This window comes from Bos taurus, chromosome 19, assembly GCF_002263795.3.
Source record: "Bos taurus isolate L1 Dominette 01449 registration number 42190680 breed Hereford chromosome 19, ARS-UCD2.0, whole genome shotgun sequence".
Classification (NCBI taxonomy): domain Eukaryota; kingdom Metazoa; phylum Chordata; class Mammalia; order Artiodactyla; family Bovidae; genus Bos; species Bos taurus.
The window spans coordinates 8,114,316-8,136,821 of record NC_037346.1 but is presented as its reverse complement, the minus strand read 5'-3'; the positions used below and the strand labels follow the sequence as shown (position 1 = coordinate 8,136,821).

The 22,506-nt window shown below is 52.6% G+C and overlaps 1 protein-coding gene across 13 annotated transcripts in view; it reads right to left on the bottom strand.

Moving 5' to 3' along the window:
• MSI2 (musashi RNA binding protein 2) overlaps positions 1-22,506 on the bottom strand; it is a 405,753-nt gene that overhangs the window by 361,017 nt on the left and 22,230 nt on the right. For 9 of the 13 annotated variants that reach the window (XM_059877826.1, XM_059877828.1, XM_059877829.1 and 6 more), the window contains one exon: positions 2,191-2,280. The exons of the other annotated variants lie outside the window; for them this stretch is intronic. In XM_059877826.1, the coding sequence (XP_059733809.1) occupies positions 2,191-2,280 (90 nt within the window). The remainder of the gene's footprint in view (positions 1-2,190; positions 2,281-22,506) is intronic. 13 annotated transcript variants of the gene reach the window in all.

Sequence of the window (22,506 nt, the reverse complement as noted above, 5' to 3'; positions counted from 1 at the left end):
CAACCTCCTCATTGACTGGGGAAATGCAAATAAAACCCACAACAAGGGCTTCCCTAGTGCCTCCATGAGTAAGGATCCGCCTGCCAGTGCAGGAGACACAGGCTCAATCCCTGGTCCGGGAAGATCCCACATGCTGCGGAGCGACTAAGCCCGTGTGCCACGATCGCTGAGCCTGTGCTCTGGAGCCAACTCCTGAGAGCCCGTGCCCCCAAGAGAAGCCACCACCATAAGCCTGAGCTCCGGAGCTGGAGAGGAGCCCCTGCTCACCACAACCAGAGACGAGCCTGCGCAGCTACAATGATCCAGCACAGCCAAAAATTAATTACACACACACACACACACACACACAATGAGACACCACAAAACTGGCAACAATTAAAAAGTCCGACAATAACAACTGTTGGTGAGAATCCAGGGCAATGAAAACTCCTACCACTCCAACTACTCCTAGAGTACAGAAACGGCAAGGAGGAAGTCTTTTTTTAATACTTATTTATTTGACTGCAACAGGTCCTAGTTGCAACATGCAGGATCTTTTAGCTGAGGTATGTGGGATCTAGTTCCCTGACCAGGGATCAAATCTAGGTCCTCTGCGCTGAGAGCACAGAAGTCTTAGCCACTGGACCACCAGGGAAGTCCCAAGAAGGAGATCTTCAAACACAGTTTCTAGCAAACCTAAGCTGTTCAGACTGTATGACTCAGCCATTTGAGTCTACTCTGATAAACTCTCGCATACACACATCAGGAAGTATGCACAAGGATATGCGCAAGGATATTCATATGCACAGTTTGAGCAGACAAAACAAATCAAGAACTGGAATGTCCATTAAAAGGAGAAAAGACAAAGTGTGGTCCCAGTGAACCGCAGCTACAAGGCATCAGCAGGACAGCCCGGGCAGACGGCAAGCTGGACACCACAAACACCAGAAAGTATTCTTCAAGGCTGGAAAGAAGCCAGCCTCACAGGGTGGGTGCGTGGGGGCTTCGAACTGGGGAGAAACACACAGGGAGGCGAAGGGGGCTGGGAATCATATTGCAGTGCACAGCCACGTGGTGACTACGTAGGTTACTGTTTTATTGGTGTTCATATTTGACTCAGGCATGTCACATGTTTTTCCATCTATGCAACATTCTATGCGGGGTCTGGGGCAGGGGTGGGGCTGAGGGTAAACTCAAGGCCTCTCCTCTCCAAACAACTGGTTTTCCTCTGGAACCTCTTGTTCTCTCTAGAATCTATACGTGTTAAGGGCTCTCAGTACTGACTACCACCCTTTTCCCTTGAGTCAAGTCAAAATTCTATCTAGGGGACACAAAACCAAAAACCCCAATTCTATTCAGACTGCAAAGCAAGATCTGTGCTAGAAAAATCTCTGCAACCACAGCACTTGCTAACTGGGCTTGTAACAGCACAGAGAGCGCTTCCAGGATGTTTTACCTAAGAAGGAAGATCCCAGTGGTGAGCATTCGGCACCGACATCCCTCTTCCAGAGAAAAAAAAACAGAGCATCCTGAGACTTCCTAGGGCCCAGGTCCGAGGTACACAGAGGTTCCTTCTGGGGCACCACCAGTGGAATGAGTTCCTTCCTCAAGAAATTCTTCAAAGGGCTCATCCTCTTATGACATAGAAATGCCTGGTCTTTTCCTGCTCAATTCACCCTTCAATCCAGCAAAAGTTCCTCTGTATCACTACTGCCTGCATCTCTCTCTATCATTATTGTCCCCAAAGGTGCTGGTGGCCAGATGTCGTCCTGCCCACGGACCAACCGCCCCAGCCCAGCCCCGCCCCTACTCTCTGCCCATCTGGTTCACCTGATTCACACAGCACCTCGAACAGCGCCCGCACCTCAAGTCCTCCCTGAACTCCCAGGAATGCACCCCTACACCGCCATCCCCGCTTTCACCCGAGAAGAGTCATCTGGGGTTCAGTCTCTAGTCCTCCCTGTCTCAATCCAGTCTCCAACCTCGTCACAGTTCCAGCTCCTAAATTCTATTGCTGTCCAAGGAAACGGACCCCAGGTATTAGGTGGATAAAAATGCCTTTCTCCCAGCAAAACCAAAGCTGTATTGTAAACCACACCCCTGCCTCCACCTCCATCTTCTCTCTTCCTCTAAGCCCACCATTTACTACATTCTGAATCAACTTCCTGATCTAATATAATAACAGAAACAATAATAATAACGCATACCTACCGCATGTCTAGGATCCTGGTGGCTCAGTGGTAAAGAATCCGCCTGCCAGTGCAGGAGACGCGGGTTCGATCCCTGGGTCAGGAAGGTCCCCTGGAGAAGGAAATGGCAATCCACTCCAGTATTCTTGCTTGGGAAATTCCATGGACAGAGGAGCCTGGCCGGCTACAGTCCATGAGGTTGCAAAAGAGTCAGACACGACTTAGTGACTAAACAACAGGAGCAGCATGTTCTACAATGCACCTAGCAACATGCTGGTCAATATAAGAGTACACAAACAGGAGACAGACACAGGCGCCCACCTGCATCGCCACGAAACGGGATTCTGCCAACTGAAGAGCAGACTGCAAAGGGATATGTATAAAAGGATCTGTTACTTGTAAATCATAATGTATATTTTTAGTACAAACAGAAAAAATATGGAAGAATATATTCTAATTCATTAACAGCTGGAGGACAGGCAGCTCTTAGGTACCTTTACCTTGGACGCTACGAATTCTCTAATGCTTCATTTTTTATTACAAACGTTGGTTATTTATGTAATAGGGAGACTTTTTAAATGAATTTTAAAAGAAACAGAGCCAGACAAATCTCCAGTTCTCAGGAAGTTTCCAGTCTGGTTGCTAAAGTAAAAGTTAATACACAGAATGAGAGTGAACAAGATCACATAAAAAATCCAGTTATCAGCACCTTCCAGGAGAAGTGGGGCTCCCAGGTGGCTCAGTGGTAAAGAAGCTGCCTGCCAGTACAGGAGACACGGGAGACAGGGGTTCAATCCCTGGGTCAGGAAGATCCCATGGAGGAGGAAATGGCAACCCACTCCAGTATTCCTGCCTGGAAAATTCCATGGGCAGAGGAGCCTGGCAGGCTACAGTCCATGGGGTCGCAAAAGGTCTAACGCGACTGGGTGCACATGCATACACTCCAGGAGAAGGACGGAATATCACAAGATGCCAGTTGTCCATTGTGGGTAATGAATGCCACAGGAATCAGATGCAAAGATCAGCTGGCCGTAAGTTTTTAGGAGGGTGGGCAAGCAGAGAGGGATTTGCTACCACAATGGATGGAGAAGCAGAGGGGCGGCATAAAGGGGGGCCAAGTCAGGAGCGACAGCCTCCCTGAACTTCCCCAGTTTCTAAAGCGGTATGAAATAATCTGCCCTCCCTGTAAGTGGCCAATTCTGAATACACAAGCCAAGTATAAATCTCGACTAAACCAAAAGGAATATCCCAAATACACCTTTTTAAAAAAACTTACTCTGAAATAACGTTAGAATGACTCTAAGGAATGCAAAAAAGCCTAGAGTTCTCCTATACCCTTTACCCAGCTTCTTCTAATGTAAATAACTTACACAAACCACAATACATTTATCATACCAAGAAATTAACATTTGTTCAATACTATTTTAACTACAGACATTTTTTGGATTGCACTAGTTTTTCCACTGATACCCTTTTTTTCTTCCAGGATCCAATCCAGGAAACCACACTGCATTTAGGCTAACTTGTTTTTAAACAAACAAACATTTTATGATTATTTACTCTCTCTTGCTAAGAAAATGTGCTGGCACTCAGGGCGAAGACTTTGTCCTTCTCCTCATCATCAAAGAAAGCAATCTTTGACAGATCTGCCAGCCTCCAAAGGAACAGAATTTGATCTACAGTGAGATAAAAACCCAGACAATGACCAAACCTCTTAACCCTCCACGAGCGGCCACAGCCCTGTCCTCTCTCCACAGCAACTAACTGGTATTTAAAAGTAATTTATGTTAATTGCAATCGGGCATATATGGACATTACAAAGCAAGCTGGCTTCAAACAAAAAGGCTCAAGGCAGGAGCGTAACAAAAAATTAATTTTGTAAAAGACCTATTTCTTATTCCAGCTTGTTTTTAAATATATGTTCTGAGTCACACCCCATTAACCGTCTCAATTTATTAATAATCTCAGGGCAACCAACTATCTCGGACCACGCAAAGATGAAATCTTGCATAAAAAAGAAAATGAAGTATCTACACACAAACATTAAGCAGGTAGTCAGCTGTGATGACCAGAGCGAATTATAATTTTTTTGAACCACAATCTGTGGTAGGGCAAAAAGAGGAAGGTACACAAACGAGTAACTCAAACTTTGCAAAGAAAAATTTTCTCCTTGAGCATGAGATTATCAGAAACGACTGGTTCAAAGAAAGTGCTCTGGAATTCCCTCCCCATGACAGAAGTCGGTGACAGGAGAAGGCCCCGTATTCTCAAAGACCCTTCTTTGAGCTGAGGAAATGACGGTGCTATTTTGGCATTTTAAAGCAAGAACAAATACTTTCGCTATAAAATCCACTTTGTAGATTGAATCAGTGAGACAGCTGTTTATACAGAAACCTTTTCCTCTCTGCCTCCAAGCCCCTCAGCGATTCATATCGGTAATAAAACACTGGCTAGAACAAAGAAAAACAGAGTTTGAACAACAGAAAAAGGCACCAACAGCACACCCCACCTTCATACCAGTCCAGCCCACTGCTCTGAGTGACGCATCTCAACCTCCCCTGTTGGTCAAGGAAACAAGATGCCGCCAAAGCAGACCAACTTTGGGGGGCAGAGCCAGAATCTGGGTTCTCGTTTGTGGAAAGCGCTCCACGGGCGTGCGTCTTTGACATGCCCGAGGCTCTGAAGCCAGCCTTCTTTTCAGCCACGGGCACCTGCAGGACTCGCTGCACCTCTCTCCGTCTCCATGAGCCTCCACACCAAGCCCCACGGTGGCAGGACCCCAGTGTTAATTCCTGAGTGACAGAGGAAGACCTGGAAGGACAGGAAGGCACGTGGCCATCCCTCATGGGAAACAAAATGCCAAGAATCCCGTTTGCCCCGAAAGGTGAGCACCTTCCCACAGTCCAAGTCTTTCCCATTGACTCTGCAAGACCCAAGTCCAGTGTCTCTCCCCCCGTGAAGCCTTCCCAGCTCTCCCCCTACGCCCCCCTCGCAGGTCCTGTACCTCTTTCAGCATCCTTCACCTGTGGGCTGTAGCACCTACACCTGCTGATAACCTGCCTTCTCAAACACTGCAACTCACGGGCCAAGGAGACCCCTTCCTCAAAATCGTAACCCCAGCGCCATGCCCTGCACCCAGTCCAGAGCCCAGGATCAACAAATGTTTGTTCAGTGAATGAACACAACTCAGCGAACCCCCAGAAACCACATTCCTAAATGCTAATCACCGCTCGCTGCATGAATAATGAATGAAGAAATGAACTAACAACCATCTCCTTGTTAGCCAAGTTGCCAAGTCCTTCGGGAGCACAGAGAAGGGGTCAACTGACTTGTGGCCGACATCCGCCGGTCCAAAGACGAGACGGCCCGCCTTGAAGGGGGCCGCAAGCCGCAGGGAAGGGGGGCCACGCCCATCCCACAGCTGGCAGCACCCTGAGATGTTACCAGTCCAGCTCACTTCCCCAGGACCACAAGCCCCCAGAGCTGGTCTCAGTGTGGCAGACTTGGGGATGTCAGCGAGAGAGCCCATCTGTCCGAGAAAAGACTCAGCCGTGCCTTCGCCCACAACGCACCCCAACACTCATCTGGCAGAGCCCCCTGCACCTGCCAGTACTTAAAAACTCAAAGCCAGATGCTCAAACAGCACCCAACTGGAATGTTCTACCGAGCAAACAATCCAAGCTGGACTTATAAGAGAGGAGGCCCCGACCTCCTCCCCACTTGCTGGAGTAAAAAGGTCATATTCATTCGATCTCGTGCTGGTTAGGCCTGGATGCTCCCAAGTCTAGGATTCACTCTATCCATCAAACAGAAACAAGCCCGTCTGCAGCATGTACTGCTTGCAAACTTGCGCACGGTGGCCGTTCTGACGGGTGTGAGATGGTGCAGATGCAGTCTTTGACTGTGTTTCTCTAATAACTAGCAATGTCGAGCATCTCTCCACAGGCCTACTGGCCACCTGTATGTGTGCTCTGGAGAAATGTCAATCAGGTCTTCTGCCCAGTCTTCAGTTGGGTTGTATGAGCTGTTTATATATTTTGGATTTTGGAAATTAAGCCCTTGTCAGTCACATAGTTTGCAAGTTATTTTCTCCCATTCCACAGGCTGCCCTTTCGTTCTGTTTCTGGTTCCTTTGCTGTGCAAAAGCTTTTAAGTTTGATTAGGCCCCATTTGTTTATTTTTGCTTTTATTTCTATTGCCTTTGGAGACTAACCTAAGAAAACATTGATACGATTTATGTTGGAGAGGGTGTGGGGAAAGGGGAATCCTCCTACACCACTGGTGGGAATGTAAGTTGGTACAGCCATTATGGAAAACAGTATGGAAGTTCCACAAAAAAACTAAAAACAGAGTTAGCATGTGACCCAGCAACCCCATTCCTGGGCACAGGCCCAGAGAAAACCATAACTCAAAGAGATACAAGCGCCCCAGCATCCACAGCAGTGCTGCTCACAACAGCCGAGACAGGGAGACACCCAAATGTCCCCCAAAAGGTGAGCGCACAGCAGCGCTGCTCACAACAGCCGAGACAGGGAGACACCCAAACGTCCCCAACAGGGGAGCGCACAGCAGCGCTGCTCACAACAGCCGAGACAGGGAGACACCCAAATGTCCCCCAAAAGGTGAGCGCACAGCAGCGCTGCTCACAACAGCCGAGACAGGGAGACACCCAAACGTCCCCCAACAGGTGAGCACACAGCAGCGCTGCTGACAACAGCCGAGACACGGAGACACCCAAATGTCCCCCAAGAGGGGAGCACACAGCAGCGCTGCTGACAATAGCCGGGACATGGAGACACCCAAATGGCCACCAACAGGTGAGTGTGTAGAGAGGGCGTGGTGCACACGAAACACTCCTCAGCCATAAAAAATAACAAAACGATTCCACATGCAGCGATATGGATGGACCTAGAGATGATCATACCTAGTGAAGTCAGAAAAAGAAAGAGAAACACCACATACTTATGGTACTCACCCCCTTCCACAGACACCGTTACATGTGGAACCAAAAATACGACACAAATGAACCTGCCCACGAAGCAGAAGCGCTCGCCAACGCAGCCATCGGACTTGTGGTTGCCGGGGGGAGGGCGGGGAGGTGGCCTAGGAGCTTGTGGTCAGTGGACGCGAACCATTACACCTAGAATGCATGGACAGGAAGGCCCTACTGTACAGCACAGGAACTGTATTCAATGTTTTGGGATAAACAAAATGGAAAAGAGTAAAAGAATGTGTGTGTATACACACAGGCATGCATGCACACACACACACGTAGACACACATACGTAAAACTGAATCACTTTGCTACGTAGCAGAAATTAATACAACACTATAAACCAACGATAAATCAATTAAAAAAAGGGAACTTCCCTGGTGGTCCAGTGGCTAAGACTCCACGCCCCCAAAGCAGGGGTCCCAGATTCCATCCCTGGTCAGGGAACCAGATCCCACGTTCCCACGCACCGCTTAAGACCTGGTGTGGCCAAATAAACACAATAAATAAAAACCGGCGAGGCTGCCTCAGGAAGCCTTCGTGAGGGTCGTCCGTAGGGCCCGTCCACCCCCTTACCCACACCCCTGGGGACACACAGAACCAGACATGGATACACACGCCTGAGAGACACAAAGATGTTTTCAGCTTCTCTGAATGACCCTTAGGAAAAGTAAACACGCATCACCTATCAATCTACATCTACTATCGAACATTCCTTAAAAAAAAAAAGCACTGACTATACAGTCAGAGAATGTGCTATATACATCTAAGAAAAAAAACTGTAATTAGATGCGTGAGGCCTTTCTAATTCTGCAGATAATCAAACATGGCAAGGTACCATGAGTACTGCCATATCCTTGCTTGGGTGGTGGTGGGGGGAGCGGCACAGCAGCCTTGGCCCCACACCACCCCCTCTTCTCTACCTGGGGCCAGGAGCCCCCCAAGCTCTGCACATACCCCTCAGCGGCTCCATACTCCAAGCCGGAAGCAGGACAGGCCACGTGAAGGTTCTTCCAAAGGTTAGGGCACTGGGTCACCCTCTTCCCAGCCTGACCTGCCACCCCGGGCTCTGCAGCAAACCCCACCCTGATTCACCAGGAGCAGCTCTGTAAACCACAGGTGCTCAATACTGCTGACCTAGTAAATGGATTTTTTTTTATTTCGTTGAGGAGAAGCAGTGAAGTGGTGAAATGTTTCTCAAGCGTGACCCTCCACGAAGAAAAGAACATACTACGTTTCGGTTCAAAAGATGAGCTCTTTACCTAAAAGGCTCTTACTCTGGAACTTTTGGTACTGGGAATGACCTCTCTCCCCGACACAGCTTTTGTAGGCTGATGGGTTTTTATAAAGAGGGGCACACCTACGAGAAGGGGGTCCTTTGTCAGAGCACAAGGGTACATTCGCATCTCCTTCACTTCCCTAAAATCTTAAGCCCCGACAGGCAACTGACCAAAAGGCTACAGGAAAGGCTAACTCTTTCATCACTGCTGGCCTCAAATGCTCCCAAAGGCAACGTGGGGTCACCTCGCCAATGACACCCCTGGAGGATCTGGTGACAGTCCCAGACACGGGGGACCCCAGCAGCTGCAGATCCCAGGGCGAGGCATTCCCCAGCTCCATTCCTGACGAGCACCCCAGAGGAGTTCACACCTGCACTGGCTCAGCCCTGACTCACTCTATCTCCAGACACCCGACCCTCTCCCACTCCCCCGGGATCACCAGACCCAAGGCCACAAGAGCTTCAAACTCCCACCCCCCACCTTTTCATACTCACTTGGCCTCGTTCATGTCCAGGCCCTGGTCTCTTAAGTAAGGGGTCTCCCTCAAACCCTTCTAAAAGACGACTCTGGTCCTCCCGTCGTTCACAAGCCTTAGGGATTCCAGCCTAGCTTCGGGTACAGGTACCGCATCTTGGATGGAGTGCAACATCCTTCCTGCTCTTGCCCCCAGACCACCTGTCCAGCCTCCGCTCCCACCCAAACCCTGACCCCACTCTCCAGCCCCCTTCCCCAGAGGCCGCTGCCTGACTGCTCTCTCTTGGGCTCTGAAAGTGAAGTGAAATGAAAGCCGCTGTGTCCTGTCCAACTCTGTGCCACCCATGGACTGTACCGTCCATGGAATTCTCCAGGCCAGAATACTGGAGTGGGTAGCCATTCCCTTCTCCAGGGGATCTTCCCAACCCAGGGATCGAACCCAGGTCTCCCGCCTTGCAGGCAGATTCTTTACCGGCTGAGCCACCAGGGAAGCCCTCTCAGGTGCCCCAATCCAGTCCCTATAAGTGCACCCCTCCACAAGGATCCATCTCCTCCTCTGTTCTCCTGCCCCCGCCCCCACCACAGCATTCTCCCAGCCCCATGGAGCGTGGAGGCTCTTGCACTTTGTCTTCAGCCCTGTCTCTCCATCTCCAGCGCGGTGCTTGGATGGCGGCGGGGAGGAGGCCTCAATCTGTGCAGTTACCAGCCCTGTCCCGCCTGCCTCAGTTCTGAGAATCGGGTGCTAGCGAGGCTGGGTCCTGGGTTCCACCACCCTGGGCAACCTTGCCCTCCATTTGGGAGAAGTCAGTTCAAGGACCAGCCACCTGATCGGCAGTCCTAAGAGGGGTGAGGCCGGAGCGTACAGGCAGCGCGACAGGACCCATGCCCAGGGCAGCGAGAACCGCGCCAGCGTGTGCCCTGCTGATGACAGGTCAGGTGCGTCAGCTCCGCACATAAGAAAAAGCAGCAGTGGATCCATCTTTCAGCATCCTCTAATGGTACTAAGCAGCGTGTTTAGCTGTTATTTCAATAAGCCTTATTAAGACCCAATTTTCTTGGGTCTTCTTTCAGATTCTGCGGCATTAAAAGCCTCGCTGCTTAATTACATTAGGAGCACCTGTATATATTATGTGCAATAAATCAACTTTAATTTACCACCGCACAAGGCTATTCATCTTCTCCAGGTTATTTATTGCTCAGTATTATTGGTGCTGAATTGTATCCTCTCCACTGTAAGAAAGAACAGTTGGGATAAGAAAAGGCAGAGCTGTATTGCAGAATGCTCCAAGATCCCGATCACACATGTACACAGCAAAAAGGCAAGGAAAAGAAACATACAAGAGAATCTTGGCAATCTGCTGCTTGCTATTTTCCCTAAACACTCCCCAAACATTTTGATGTTTTCTGTTGCACGTGTGCACACACATATACCAGTTACCCATTGAAACAGGCCCACAGCTCTTGCAGGCAAAGTGAGAACCAGGCATGGGACGCCGGCTTAGCCAGAAGCAGGGACACGTTGAAGGCCAGAGCAGACGGTTTCCCTGCCACCTCACCACCACCAGTGCTGACCCAGCCTCGGGACAATGCAGGCGTGCATACTCAGTCGCTCAGCCGTGTCTGACTCTTTGGGACCCCATGCACTGCAGCCCACCAGGCTCCTCTGCCATGGGATTCTCCAGGCAAGGATACTGGAGTGGGTTGCCACTTCCTCCTCCAGGGGAATCTTTTCCGACCCAGGGATCAAACCTGAGTCTCCTGCCTTGGCAGGTGGATTCTTTACCACTGAGCCACCTGAAGGGCTCACAGTGCAGGCGGGAGGACTCAACAGATCCAGGGGCAGAGAGGACAGGCTTGTAGCCATCCACACCCACCATGCCCACCCAGCACCGAAATTTAGGCAAGCTGGGGCGGGCAGAACTGCTTCCAGGCAAGCCGAGCTGAAGACAGGTGCTGGTGGTAACCCTGGGGATCCTCGTGCCTTCAAAAACGTTGCCGTTAAGAAAGAGCAACAGGCTTCCCTGTGGTCCAGCAGCTAGGACTCCACCTGCCAGTGCAGGAGACACGGATTTAACCCCTGCGCCAGGAGCAGCCCACACGCCTCAGGGCAGCCAGGCCAGCGAGCTGCAACCACCAAGCCCTCAGGCCCGTGCTCTGCGCAAGAGGGCCCACCAGCATGAGAAGCCCCCAGCCACCGCAACTAGAGAGAGCCCGTTGAGCAGCCATGGAGACCTAGGGCAGGCAAAAAGAAAACAAACAAATCTTTAAAAAAAAAAAAAGGCATCACAAAGTTCTCTGCAGACCCCCACCCCAACCCCACCACATCAGCACCACCCAGGCCCTCCGCCACAGTCTTGATTTCAACCCAGCCAGGGCAGGGCCCACATGAGCATCCTGCACTGTGAAATGTGAGAAACACTGTCACAAAGCCTCGGGAGTAAGGCTGACCGTCCAGTCCAGAATAACATGCCCACTGATAACCAAGAGGAGGTTCCTTACTCCTCGCCAGGGTCTAGGCTCAGCCCTTCCCTTCCATTAATTTCTCCCAATCACCCCACAGAAGGCACTGCTTCGCACACATTTTACAGATAAGAAAACTGAGGCAGGGAGCAGGTAATTAACTGAACCAGAGTCCCATCTTTATACCTGGCCAAGTGGTCTGGTCCCCGAACCTGCACTTTCACCCAGCAGGCTACACTGCCTCTCCCAGCCCAGATCCCCAGACCCCCGCGCCCACTGGACAGGTGCTTTCTGTTCTAAATAAAAAGGAGGCAAAAGTCACTGCGACATCACGCGCCCCACAGGCAGCCCATAAAGCTGTCTGGTTCCCCCAAATCCAAGATCTAAAGCCACTGGTTGGCAACCTGCTGGCAACACCCAGGTCTCATCTCTGAGCTTCACATGGCTCAGATGCAGCAAGCTTCTCTCTCCCTCGCTGACCAAATGCTAGAAACCACCGCGGTACTTGGTGTGGACAGGCTCCTTCCTCCAGCATGGCAGCCAAGGCCTTGGAAGCTAAACTAACATCACTAAATATTTCGCAGCTGCCTCCTTCTCACCAAGGGAGCTGTGATGGATTTTATGGCACACAACTGACTTTTTACAAGCACAGCAGCAACTTTCAACTTCCATTTGATAATTTGCCTTTAATCTGGGCCTAGGAAAATCCCAGGCTAACCCATCTCACCAGACACCCACTTCAGGGCTCATCTTACAGGCGACAGAGAAGAATAAAAGGGGAGAAGAGAGGACAGCAGAGTCCTGGCAGGCAAAACTTTTTTTTTTTTTTTTAATGAATTCAAGTGAAAAGTCCCATTTTGTACACACAGAGGGGCCCTCTCCTGAGTGAGGAATGTGTTTACAGAGGACGAGAGGGCAGATCAAACTTCGAGCTTGTAACCAAACTCCTGAAACACGGGAGAACGGAGAACCAAGTACAAAGTCCCTTTGCAAAAGTTCTCCATAAGAGCTCCACAGAGAGGCCGGCCCGGGGAGGCAGCCTTCTCTCTGCCCTTTCGCTTGACCACGGAAAGAGCTGCCTGGGTCACGGCCCAGCCCAAGGGATTTCCCTGAGCGCCTTCCCGCTCTTGAATTCCATGAATATTTCACAGTGCAGGTCCACAGACCCTCGGAACACGTACAAACCTCTCCTGTCCCTCCCCCACGGACCACTGATTCTCAACCAGAGGTGTGTCCCCCAGGAGACACCTGACAGGGTCTCCTGGAGACATTCTTAGGTGTCACAACTGGGGAAGGGGTGCCCCTGGCATCCAGTGGGCAGCAGACAAGGATGCTGTGAAGCATCTCACAACATGCCCAACACAGCCCACCACACCCAAAGCACTATCCAGCCCAAAATGTCCACAGGGGCCCAGGCTGAGAAACGCTGGGCTGGAGTGCTGAGAGTAACTACACATCCACGCTCAGACCATCTTCTCACGGCCCCTACTCCTACTCCTGAGGCTTCCCCAGTGGAGACGCGGGTTTGATCCCTGGGTCAGGAAGATCCTCTGGAGGGGGGCGTGGCAACCTACTCCGGTAACCTTGCCAGGAAAAGCTCATGGACAGAGGAGCCCAGTGGGCTACAGTCCATGGGGTCACAAAGAGTCCAACAAGACTGAAGCAACTGAGCAGGCACGCCTACATGCACCTCTTGCATCACCACCCTCTCCGACCACCCCGCTAAATTAAGGAAGAATCAGAAACCCAACCGAGCCATCTGTCATCTGGATGCAGAGGGTCTGCATGGTTAGAACTTCCCTCAGTGTCCAGCGAAAGCCCCTCTCAGACAGGGGTCAGAGAAAAGGGGCGGGACCCAGGAGAAGCTGGGGCTCCAACCGACCTTCCCAAGTAGCCTGGGAGGTCAGCCCTAATTTAGCAGCCCCCCGCATGGAGGGGTGGACTGTGCAGAGAAGAGAGGAGAAGAGAGGAGGGCACGGCGAAACTTCTGGGGCCCAGAAGCCCAGACAGCACACTGGCGAGTCCATCCAAATCAGCCAAGTTAACCGACTGATGCAAGGTCTAACCCGTGCACAAGCTCTGGTCTTTCCCAATAACAACAGCTGGGTCCAGCCTGGCTGGACCATCGGCACTGAGTAGGCACCTACCGAATGCCAGGCATCGCGCTAGGTGCTCTGGGGAACGTGTGTCACTGCCCACAACCTCCAGGCAAGTCTCTCGTTCTCACTTTACATATGACACACACGAGGCTCAGAGAGGCCATGTAACTCGGCCACGTCACACAGCCAGGATTCAATCCCAGAACTGTCTCTAAGAGAGGCTCTATCACCAAAGCATGTCGGCTCTCTTCCGCCAAACGTGACCCGGGCAGAAGCTGGAAGAAGCCCACAGTCACCCTGGGCCTGCTCTCCCACACCCAGCCCGACTGCCGTTTCTAGAAGGGTACAGTCTGATACCTCTGTCTGGTCTACCATGTCCTGCCTGAAAGCTGGCCCAGCACCATCCTCTCCCTCTTCCCACTCCAGGCACGGTCATGGTTGCACCAACTCTGCAGAGCAGGGTGACAGGGACCGATTCCACCCACAACCCGACTCACAAAAGCGGGGCTGAGGACCGGGCTGGCTGTGCACGTAGCTCCGGGGGTTTAACGAGGCAGGGAGGGGGTCCTGAAGGCCTCGGTGGAGAGCAGAAAGGCCGAGGAGCACCCAGAGCCTCCTCCCGGAGCTGAAGCCCCAGCTCCCTCCACCGTGTTTGGACACCCAAACACTAATTAACAAGTGCAGAACAGAGGCATGTGACCAACCCGGTTAGGGGACAATCAACCCCCAGGAGCCTGGGGCTGAGGAACCGGGCCAGGACTGGACCGGGACGCAGGTGGTCCTCTCCCTGAAACCTGTCCTTAAATGTCCTCCCCAGGCTAGCCTCAAAGGGTTTACGGAAGAGACGACAGGCCAGCCACCATCCAGGGAGGACAGGGCTTCAAGCTCAGGAGCCCTGAAGGAAGGGAGGGAGACAAGAAGGGACAGAAGAAGAGGCCTAGAGACCACATATTTGCAGAACACTATCAGAGACCGTGCATATGGAGTGGAGGGGCTGCCTTCTCTTTTTCCCTCTTTAAATTCCCAGCGCCGAGGGAAATGTTGCTTCAGTGGCCTCCGCAGTCTCTCCAGGCCGGCCCCTCTATCAGCTGCGCTCTGTGGCTGCGTTCTCCCCTGCAGGACTCCTCACTTCATGGCGAACTTCACCCCACCTCGGCGTTTTAATGAGTAGCCCTGAGTCTCTTCCCAACATGGCCCGCTGCCCGCCCACCCCCAGAACACGCCTTCCTAACTCTGCTTGTTCACTCTGGGGAAGGGGGGCAGGTTTACGGGGAGGTCATTTTGCCTTAGGAAAGGAACAAATTAAGTTGAGGCCCACAGTGGGCTGAGGAATCTACTCTCCATCAGACGCGTCACCTTGGGAAAGGTCACTGGCAGCCCCTGGTTTACGGGCCCGGACACCCAGGCACCGTCACCTCTGAGAAGCGCGGCGAGCAACCGTAGCACGCCAAACGCTTTTATGGGGTGGCTCTTAAACACTCCAGAAATCCGTCCAATTCCTTGCAGAACAGCGAAAAACAAAAGTGTTCCCAGCAGGAGGGGGAAGCCAGGACGTGATTATGAGCAATTAGTGAATCAATGATTCTCAAAGACGCTGATTTAGGCCAGCAGTTCTTATTAGCGATCCTCGAGGAAGATACGAGGACACAGCTTTGGGGTGGGGGGCGGATCACCACATGTCACCTTGAGAGTTTTCCCCCTCCGAACACTTAAAATCTGTGCTCGGTCTTTAAAGAAAGAACTATTTGTAAGTTGTTTCCTTAAATGCCAAAAAAAAAAAAACTGGAACTACAGTCACCAGTTCTGTTGGCCGCCATGAAATTACTCTCCCCGACAGGACAAGGAGTTCGCTATCAGTCAGAACAAGGAGTTCAGTATCAGTAGAAAGAGAGAAAATAAAGAAAAAGAAGAGCAGAAAGAAGGGGGTAAGGGAGCCGGAGGGAGAAAGCTCCCGGCTGATTCGAATAGCAGGACTTTCCCCTTCCTCATCACAAGGTGGGGAGAGGGAACAGATTGGGTGTCCCCTCCCACTGCGTCCATGCAGGGATTGACTCCTCCTCGGACAGAAAGTATCCTTCGGTATCTTTTTTAACCTAGAACCGCTGACCCTTCCAAGCACCTGTCCAGGAAAGCAGACCGACAGAAAGTGCTGGCAGCCTTGCTAACTGACGGGCAATCAGGAAAGAAAATGTTTCTAAAAATATAATAATGCTTGCTGGGAAAACAGGGTTCTGTTTACGCAGAAATCCCCAGGAATACCTCTTCGGGGAGATGTCCCTGTGACTGTTTTTAGACATGCAGTTCTATACCGCAGAACTCAAAACAACTGCTCACAACACAGCCGGCTTTCCCAGGTACTGTAGGGCTCTTCCCCGAACGGTTGTATTTGAAGGTTGCTCACAGCACACAGCCCTGCGTGCTCTCCTTCCGGCCCCGGTCCTGGAAAGTGCCAGGCCACCCCTCCCACTTGTTGTGTGTGGGGGTTTTTTGTTTTTTTTTTTTCCCCCCTGATTTGCAAGCACCAGGAGAAGCACTGAGGAACAGCGGTTCAATGTGAAAACGAAGAAACGCCACCCAGCCTCCTAAATAAAGCCTCATCTGTCTACTGCAAACTTCTTTACTGGTTCATTTGTTTGGTTCCTGCCGCTCTGTCAATGTATTTACTCCAAGCAGTTGGAAGAAGACAGCAAAAGAAAATAACAACAAAGGCCTTCTTCCTAGGACAGAAGGAAAGGGGCATCCTTAAACTCAAAGAGCTCCCCTCCCCACCCATCCTCACCCCCCTGAAAGCCTGCTACTCCCTAACCTTGAAAACGAGAGTGTGTTCTGGTCCCTCCGGCAACCCTCTGAGCTGGGCTGGACAACCGCATTGAGGAGCCCTCTCTGAAAAGGTGAGTCCTAGCAGAGGGAAGCAAATCATTTTTTAAAAGTTGGAAAGAAAAAACTTCTGGGAAACCAAAGCTAATCTATGCACTAAACCTACTCTCCCTTCCTCCTACGGAAGCTCCGAGAAAGGGGAGGGTTTAAGGCAGAAACAAACCCAAAACCTGATCCCTGCTCAGCTCACAGCTTCAAAAAATGGTTACCAAGTTGCCTCCCCGCAAGGCACAAAACAGAGGCAGTTTTAATTCTCCACCTCTCCGCTCCCATTCCGACCAAGCTGCCTCCCCACAGCGGGGGCAGGAGATGCCATCCATCCTTTAGCACTTCCCCTCCATTCTTCTCATCTCCATGGTGACCAAAAAACTCCTTCACCCTGATAAACAAGAATCCCAAAGTCTAAAACTTTCTTATTCCCAGTAACTGTCTTTGACCGTATTTTAATTAAACGCTTTCTTTAAAAACGGGGGTCAGAGGGCGTCCATGGCAGGCCTGTGGTTACAACTCCGCACTTCCACTACACGGAACACAGGTTCAATCCCTGGTCTGGGAACTAAGATCCCACAGGCCACGTCGAGCAGCCAAAAATAAATAGATAAATTGGGGTCAGAGTTTTTATGTGTGATTACAGTCAAACCACACCACCCCCATCTCCTCCTTCAACCAGCTTTACGCCCATTTACAAATATGTATATTTTTCAAATTTCAAAGCCAGCTGTGGCTGCACACCTGTAGGCAACAAACCCGTCAAGAGAAAAAAACACACATACACACCTCTGAAATACATACCTAGAGCACACAGGTTTATTTTTTGTTTGGAGTGAGAGACACGTGTGAGTGTGAGTTCTGCGCCAGCAGCTGAACTGCAACACCCTGGGGGGAGGGGGAGGGACCAGCTCAGGGCTGAGCCTTAAGGACAACTGAAGCCAGGGCCCGCATAAACCTCCCAGCCAGAACAAACCCCGGGGTGGAGAGCTGGAGGGGCCATCAGAGCACCTTCATTAAGGAGAGGCAAGCAGACAAGGAGGAAAAGAAACCAACACCCCAAAACCACTCAACTCCGCAGGCCCCTTTTCTGAATCAAAACGCTGGGCTGTGCTGATCCAGAACATCAGAGCCACAGGCTTCCCCAGTGAGAGCCACCACGAACACCCTCGAATCGCTCGAAGCTGCCTGCTTCTGTTGGCACCATGTCCCTTTAAAGACTGTTTACAAATAGACAGCGATCGGTATTTCCTAACTCGAGGGTCTCCTGAATAGAACAGGGCCCCGCTGGGCACACTGTGAATGCGACCCCAGTCCCCAGTGACCTGCCACCTCGGCTGGGAGCCCCTGGGCTCGGGGAACACCCCCCCACACACACACAAAGATCACTCCGCTGGGGCAGCCACCGTGTCCGATACCTGCACATCCTCCACCTACTCTGCCGCCCCTGGAGCCCCATCTCCTCTTCCCCTCCACTGCCTCTCCAGCTCTGGATGGAGCTTTGTCGCTGGTGCCGTCTGTCGTCCTTTGGAGACGTTTTTGGTCTGGGGGCTTGGGAAGAAGCTATTTCTTTCCCCTTTCTCTGCCTTTTTTTTTTTCTTCCGTATCTAAATGCATGTTCACGAGCTCTCTAAGTGGCTGAAGGCTTGGCATCCATCTCAAACACATCTATAATGGATCAGAAGCCAAAATCTGTTTCTGATTATCACAGACAAATCAGGCCCCCTTCAAGCCAGGGGGTGGGGGCGGAGAGAAAAAGACAGGGGCTCCTGAAAGGGTCTCAGACACAAACTGACCTCTGGGCTCAGCCCACAGAGGAAGGCCTTCAGCCCCAGGAGCTGATATTACTGACTGACCCCTCTGCTATAAACTTCCCAGGCGCCCTCTCTGCAGAGTTTATGGGTGGGGACTCCACACCCAGCGCTTTCTAGAAACCCTGACAAGCCTGAAAGGGAAGGAGGGGAGAGGAGAGAGGCCCAGGAGCCCCGTCTCCCCACAAAAAGGCCGGCCCCCACACGGAGAACATAGCTGCGGGAAGATGAAAAACACTTTATTGTTTAAAGAGTAACAGAGGCTTGCTGGACATGGGCAATTTAAAATTAAATACGACTCCCGTCACAGCCGTTTGCAGTTAAAGGTGAGCACATTCTTTCAAAAGCAAAACCATTCCTGCCAGAAGGGCTTCCTTCCACGAGGGGACCCAGATGCCTCCTCAATTATTAAAGCTTTAATAGCTGGCCACCCAACCACCCTGGATGGCAAGCTTCTTCCACAATGTATTTAAAAAAAAAAAGTCCTGCCCTCCAGGTCCACCCACAGAGCACAGAGTACATGCTTTAGAGAAGGTGAGCAGTCTTGAACCTGAGGTGGCGGACTCAATGATAAAACCTCTGGAAGGATTCTCGGGGCGTTTCTACCTGCTGTGACAGTGACACATGTAAGACCGGCTAAAACATTTCCCCCAACACAGCCCTTCCTACCTTCACACCCCCGCGCCCTGCAGAATGCAGAGGGGACCAAGGAAGCAGGGGACCCTGAGACCCAGACAGTGCCCGATAGGACGCCGCATCAGCCCTCACACTCCGGCCACACACACACACTCACACACACGGCCACACACACAAACATGCACACTCACACACACACACGTAGCCACATACTCACACATACACACACACAAGGCCACACACACACGGCCACACACACAAACATGCACACTCACACACACACGCGTAGCCACATACTCACACATACACACACACAAGGCCACACACACACACATGCACGCACACTCACACACACACACACACACACGGCCCCACACACATGCGGCCACACACGACCACACACATGACCACACACACACACACACGGCCACACACTCACATGGCCCACACACACACACACACACACACATGGCCACACACTCACACACGGCCACACACACGGCCACACACACACACACGGCCACACACAACCACACACACTCACACACTCATACACACAAACACACGGCCACACACTCACACGCGGCCACACACACAGACACACGGCCCCACACACTCTCACACACGCGGCCACACATGACCACACACACACACACGGCCACACACTCATACACACAAACACACACGGCCACACACACACGGCCACACACTCATACACACACACACACATGGCCACACACACACGGCCACACACACGGCCACAAACACACACATGGCCACACACAACCACACACACACTCATACACACAAACACACGGCCACACACTCACACGCGGCCACACACACGGCCCCACACACTCTCACACACGCGGCCACACACGACCACACACACACACACGGCCACACACTCATACACACAAACACACACGGCCACACACACACGGCCACACACACACACAGCCACACACGCGGCCATACACTCACACACACGGCCACACACACACATGGCTACACATTCACACACGCAGGCACTGCTTGAGACAGTCGATCGTGTCAGGGAGAGTCACGCTGGAGGCCAGCTCTGATGCCAGGACAGGATTTCCTCTGCAGCCTGGCCAGGGGTGGGGGTGGGAGGCCTCAGGCCTCCGCCTCGTCTCCGTGCAGCACGGACCCCCCGCGGGCTGGCCCCTCGGAGAAGCGGCAAGGCTTGCAAGGAGCAACTTCCACTACGTGGAAGCCCCACCATCTGGGGATCCGTGGGCAACACCAGGCTGGCCTGCAGCCTCTCGAAGCCCTTTGTCAGCGCTTCTGTCTAAGCACTCCCTCTGGCCACAGGACCAAGCTCACCGAGTCTGCAAGGAACCCCAGTGACCCCAAGCAAAGACATGACCCCCCCAAGGTCACCAAGCAAGGGACGCCAGCCCAGCCTGAAGCCGAGCCTGGAAGCAGCGACTCCTCATCTCCCGGCTTTGCTCTCAGAGGAGACAGAGCCAGAGCAGTCAAAGCGGGGACAGACTGCAAACGCCGCGCCCCCGCCGGCCACTTCCGCCTGGCTCCACGCAGCACCGCGCTGAAAACACATTTCAGGTCGCTTTACCTCCAGCAGGCTCCTCTGCCCTGTGCTGGGCGTCCTTTGTCTGCTCCTGGCTTGGTTCCGCCCCGAGGTGCCCCACGCGGCAGGCCTGTTGCTGGGCAGCTCTCCTGGCTGGCAGTCAACCTGCCTGCTTTACCCCTGAAGGTCCTTTTACACAAAAAGGCCTTGCCGGGCAGAACGGCCCACCTTTGATTTGCTCACCTCTCACATGGAAAGACGGCTCGGGGCACACGTCTACACTCGGGAAAAGCCTGAAATGCAGTCTGCGGGGAAACAAGGCTTTGGAAAGCGTTCTCGGGAAGGCACGATCCTAGCTCGGGTTCTGCTCGAAGGGAGAGCTAGATGGAAGAGGCTGGAGCAGAATCAGCCCAGGAGAACCCAGCCAGGGAGAGAGTTCGCAGTGCCCGTGAGCCGCAAGGCACCCAGAGAAGGAACGCAGAGGTGAAGACAGAAACAGCTCGCCTTGGGTCAGTCTCAGCCTCTGGAGCTGGGTTGGGAAGGATTATCATCTGCCCACCAGGCAAAGAGGGTGGAGAATGGGACAGTGGCTGGGATGCCAGTGCAGACAGCAGACCCTCTATTCCTCACGCAGTTCCCACCACCTAAGATCCGCACTTCACGGGCAAGCGTGGCCCTCACCCCTCCAGGCTGAACGGGACGGGCACTCGCTGGACCACCAGGGAATGAGCTTCACCACCCACTCCCGTGAGATGAGCACCCACAGACCTGCAAGCCCCCCGGAGCCCTCACACCCCTCTCACCAAGCCCAGGTCTGGGGCACAGGACCCACAGCATCCTGCTCGACTCAGGCGGCCACACGTGGTGACAAGACCACGCGGGTTCCTCCCCACGGACCCCTGGCCTTCGCAGAACTCATCCAAGGGCCCCTGGACCACAGGGTGCGCTTTCCCCAACCCTCATCTGACCTGTCCACACCCAACCGAAAACTCAGTCACAGCTCCCTGTGGCCTAAAGCTATGGTTCCCAAAGTAGGATGGGGTGGGGAGGCATGGCAGGGTGGTGGAAAGAAGACCAGAACTTTTATTTGCATTTAGCTTTTTCTTCTCACTCTTTCTTATTTCTGTTTGTCTGTGCCTTGGGAGGCACACAGCAGTTTAGCACAGTAGTATACGCATGTCATTTATAAATAAGTAACTAGACAAGTGCATCCTCAAAGTTTACTAATAGGGGTGCGTCACCAAGAGTGAGCAGGCTTCCAGACAGGAGGATAAACTCAACCCCTGAGCCAGGCTCACCTGTCCGGCCTGCCTCTCCCTCAGGCTCCAGCGCAGGCAATCACGGCGAGATGGGGCTACGGTCCACCCACTGGGACAAGTCACACTCGCGTCTCACCCCAACACTGCCCGCTCGCCCAGCTGCCAGTCACCACGCGGCTGGCTCCCGCTCCGCCTCTGGGAGCACAGCCCTACCACCATCCCTTCCACCAGGCCCCTGGCCGCCCCGCCCCGCCCCGCGCCTGAGGCTCCCACAAGCCACTCTCCATGCGGAGCGCCACAGCATTATTTCCAAACTAGGAACTCATCATCTCCCATCCCTTCTCACACCCAACGGTGGATGCTTCGACTCTTCTAGGACAAGAGTAAACTTCAGCCCCGGAACCCACGGCCTGGCTCCTGGATCACCTCTCTCCCCGCACCTCTGCACTGCAGCACAGGGATGCGCTCCTAACCTCCCGCCCATGTTCCCCTTCAAATTCAGCCTCCAAGTCCTTCTCCAGGAAGCCTTCCCCAAATCCTGACTCGCTCCCTGAAACTGTCTATGTGCTTTTAGCATTTATGATAATCGCTCTCCATGAAGGATGCTCCCACGGGTTGTTCAATGGATACGTCTCCTTCCATACAGAAACGCAATGACTGGACCCCACTTCGCACCTTTGGCCATGCTCACGGTCAGAGCTCCAGACCCCCCTGTGTGGCGAGCCAATCCATCTTTCACCACACCCTCCCCTGGACCCTACACTCCCACCCATAAGGAACAACCTGCCCCGCCCCCTAAAAGCTGAACTATCCAACTGCTCCCACAGTTTCCTCATCTTGGAGGACCTCCCCTCTCAAGACGCAGCTCACGAGTCCTCCTCCAAGAGGCCCGCCCTGCCCTCTCCTCCT